This window comes from Limulus polyphemus, unplaced genomic scaffold (assembly GCF_000517525.1).
Source record: "Limulus polyphemus unplaced genomic scaffold, Limulus_polyphemus-2.1.2 Scaffold162, whole genome shotgun sequence".
Lineage (NCBI taxonomy): Eukaryota > Metazoa > Arthropoda > Merostomata > Xiphosura > Limulidae > Limulus > Limulus polyphemus.
This window is the reverse complement of record NW_013665772.1, coordinates 292,637-295,949: the sequence shown is the minus strand read 5'-3', so window position 1 is coordinate 295,949 and position 3,313 is coordinate 292,637. Positions and strand designations below refer to the sequence as shown.

At 30.5% G+C, this 3,313-nt stretch overlaps 1 protein-coding gene across 3 annotated transcripts in view; it reads right to left on the bottom strand.

Annotated features, from left to right (window-relative positions):
- Positions 1–1,069: 1,069 nt before the first annotated feature.
- The window catches only part of LOC106477042 (sialin-like), a 29,095-nt gene continuing 26,851 nt past the window's right edge, over positions 1,070–3,313 (bottom strand). For all 3 annotated transcript variants that reach the window (XM_013937649.2, XM_022381421.1, XM_022381420.1), the window contains one exon: positions 1,070–1,388. In XM_013937649.2, the coding sequence (XP_013793103.1) occupies positions 1,206–1,388 (183 nt within the window). In that variant the 3' untranslated portion in view covers positions 1,070–1,205. The remainder of the gene's footprint in view (positions 1,389–3,313) is intronic.

Sequence of the window (3,313 nt, the reverse complement as noted above, 5' to 3'; positions counted from 1 at the left end):
TCCACTTGTACCTGAAGCTGTTCTGCAGTTTCTTTCCTGTACATGCAAGCTACTGACCTGAAAGTGTCTTAAAATCAAACTGAAATGCACTGTGTCATAAGCAGCCCTGTAAAAACCAGAGCAAACAGTAAAAAAAATTGATTAATGACAAGGAGAGTGAAGATCCAGATGAGTGGAATTAGAAATCTACAAAAATTATGAAACATGTACTTTGATAACGACTATAATCGGAACAATGTGAAATCCATTAAATATTTATATAATAAATACAAATAAAATATAATACAATCATTAAAAATATTCAATAATTTGAAGTTAATTTTAAATAGAGATTTACGTTCAGTGGTTGCATAAATTTATTTCTGGAAATCTACTTTAAAAGAGAGATAAATAGGTGGCAACATGATTTATGCTAATTGACTGACCAAATATTTCACGTTATGCAAAAGGGAAAATACATTAGGCTATTAATTTTTACTGCTGTCTACTTCCTGATGATGGTTGGTCTGTGACCCACTCAAACATATATAACTTTTATATAAAATCTGGTGCCTTCAATAAAGATGTTTGAGTTTTTTTAGTAAATTCACATCCATCCATGCTACACCTCAGATCCTCTTTAAATCTCATATCCAAAACAACTGAAACAAACAGTGGAAAACAGTAATCAACAATCTATTATGAAGTATGACTTCCTAACAGACTTGCTAATATTTCTAGTAATATCTGAACATAAACTAACTATTCATAAGCTTCTATAATACAAGTACCAAAACTTCACAGGATCATAAATGAACTGGCTATTTTAAGTTGCATAAAAGTACATGCGAGAAGGTGAGATCATACAAAATGCAATGTTTTTCCCTACATGCATTAACCAACAATTATCAGGTCACACAAGTATGCTGAAAGTTAGGATAACTTTGATATGTTCCACATTAAACATGTTACAAAACTTAAAAAAAAAAAAAATCATAAATTGAGAAATAGTTAATAACTTTTGTTAATAACTTGATAATTATAATTTTAAGTTGAAATTATTTTCCATTTGTTTAACACACAAAGAAAATGGACAACAACAGGAATAATATAAAGTTGAAACTATTAAAATACATTTTTTGTTAAAATGCAAATTCTAAAATACATTTTGAAAACCTTTCATGATGCTTTACATTTTTACATCACATTATTAAAGGCAATTTCATCTATACTTTGGGCAAATTTTCATTATTTTCTTCAGAAACAATAGGTTGAGTATCATCAGCAATATCTAATGGAACAGCCCAAGGCTGGAGATCTGAAGATCCGAAGAGGAGGAATATGAAAGCTCCAACCACACAAATTCCACCTGAGAGATAAAAGACTGTGCCCCAATGTTCAACAGTTTCCTGAGCAGAGAAAAAAATGTCAACCATTAGGTATTATCATACAAGTGAGTTCTGTGTAAATGTTTATAAAATATACTTTTTCTTTTTAAAATAAATAAAACACTAATATTTTGTATAAGTGGCTGAAAATATCGCTGACACTGAGATTATCGAACTGATGAAACAATTATAATTAAGAAAGTATGAACATTATGATGAATTAGCTAAATTAATGACAGATAATTTGTGGTTCTGATATATGTTGATAACTTGCACTGATCAGATGTCAGTAGTGATCATCTGATATATGTTGCTAGCTTGCACTTATCAGAAGTTGGTGCTCATCATCTGATATATATTGTTAGCTTGCACTGATCAGAAGTTGGTTCTAATCATCTGATATATATTGTTAGCTTGCACTAATAAGAAGTTGGTACTATTCATCTGATGTATGTTGATAGTTTGCACTAATAAGAAGTTGGTACTAATCATCTGATATATATTGTTAGCTTGCACTGATAAGAAGTTGGTACTAATCATCTGATGTATGTTGATAGTTTGCACTGATCAGAAGCCGGTACTAATCATCTGATATATACTGTTAGCTTGCACTGATAAGAAGTTGGTACTATTCATCTGATATATGTCGATAGCTTGCACTGATAAGAAGTTGGTACTAATCATCTTATATATATATATTGTTAGTTTGCACTGATCAAAGTTGATACTAATCATCTGATATATACTGTTAGCTTGCACCGATCAGAAGTTGGTATTAATCATAATGTCACAGGCTCAAGCAAACTGAAGTGATTGAACTGTTTAAGAACTTTTTCAATGTCACTATTTCTACAGTGATCACATGAAAGTAAACGAATGAAAAATTTCGATGATAAAAGTATAATTATAGAACTACAGAAAAAAAGATGTTAGAGATACAAATAAATGTTTTACTTATCCAAATAACATGTGAGGACAGTGAATATCATATTATCTTAAATGATTCAGAATGACAATTTGATAAACACCGTGGTCAGATACAAGTAAAAAGGTATGTTTAGCTATCATTGTAAATTACCCAGGTTGACAGTTTGATAAACACCATGGTCAGATACAAGTAAAAAGGTATGTTTAGCTATCATTGTAAATTACCCAGGTTGACAGTTTGATAAACACCGTGGTCAGATACAAGTAAAAAGGTATGTTTAACTATCGTTGTAAATTACCCAGGTTGACAGTTTGATAAACATTGTGGTCAGATACAAGTAAAAAGGTATGTTTAACTATCATTGTAAATTACCCAGGTTGACAGTTTGATAAACACCATGGTCAGATACAAGTAAAAAGGTATGTTTAGCTATCATTGTAAATTATCCAGGTTGACAGTTTGATAAACATTGTGGTCAGATACAAGTAAAGAGGTGTGTTTAGCTATTATTGTAAATTACTATGACTGACAGTTCAACAAACATTTTTTCAGACATATATGAAGTTTTATTTATTTTGGTCACAAAAGTGACATTTACAGCCAGCAAAGTATAATGAGTAATGAAGCATACTGAGGATTTAATAGGATACATAATTAAGGTTGAAATAATGGTGTAAGTATGAACAGGACTCTCGATTGAATAGAGGCCTAGATAAAATTGGAATAAGCACCAAAATAGTGATTAATCATGTATTAATATTTTGACTAATAGGATTATCTGATTTTGAGTTGAGAAGAACTGATTTCTAATCACAATGAAGCATTTTTCTCATTCGATGCATTGACATATCCACAAGAGAACCAGACTAGTCCAGTGAAATTAACATTAGGAGATTATACAATAATCAGAAATGAGACTATTAGAAAAAAATCATAATATAAAAACTGTTGCTGGACAGCATCCAAGTAAAACTTGAAGTTAGCCTTAATTCACATTCTCTTCTTGCTAAAGATTCTT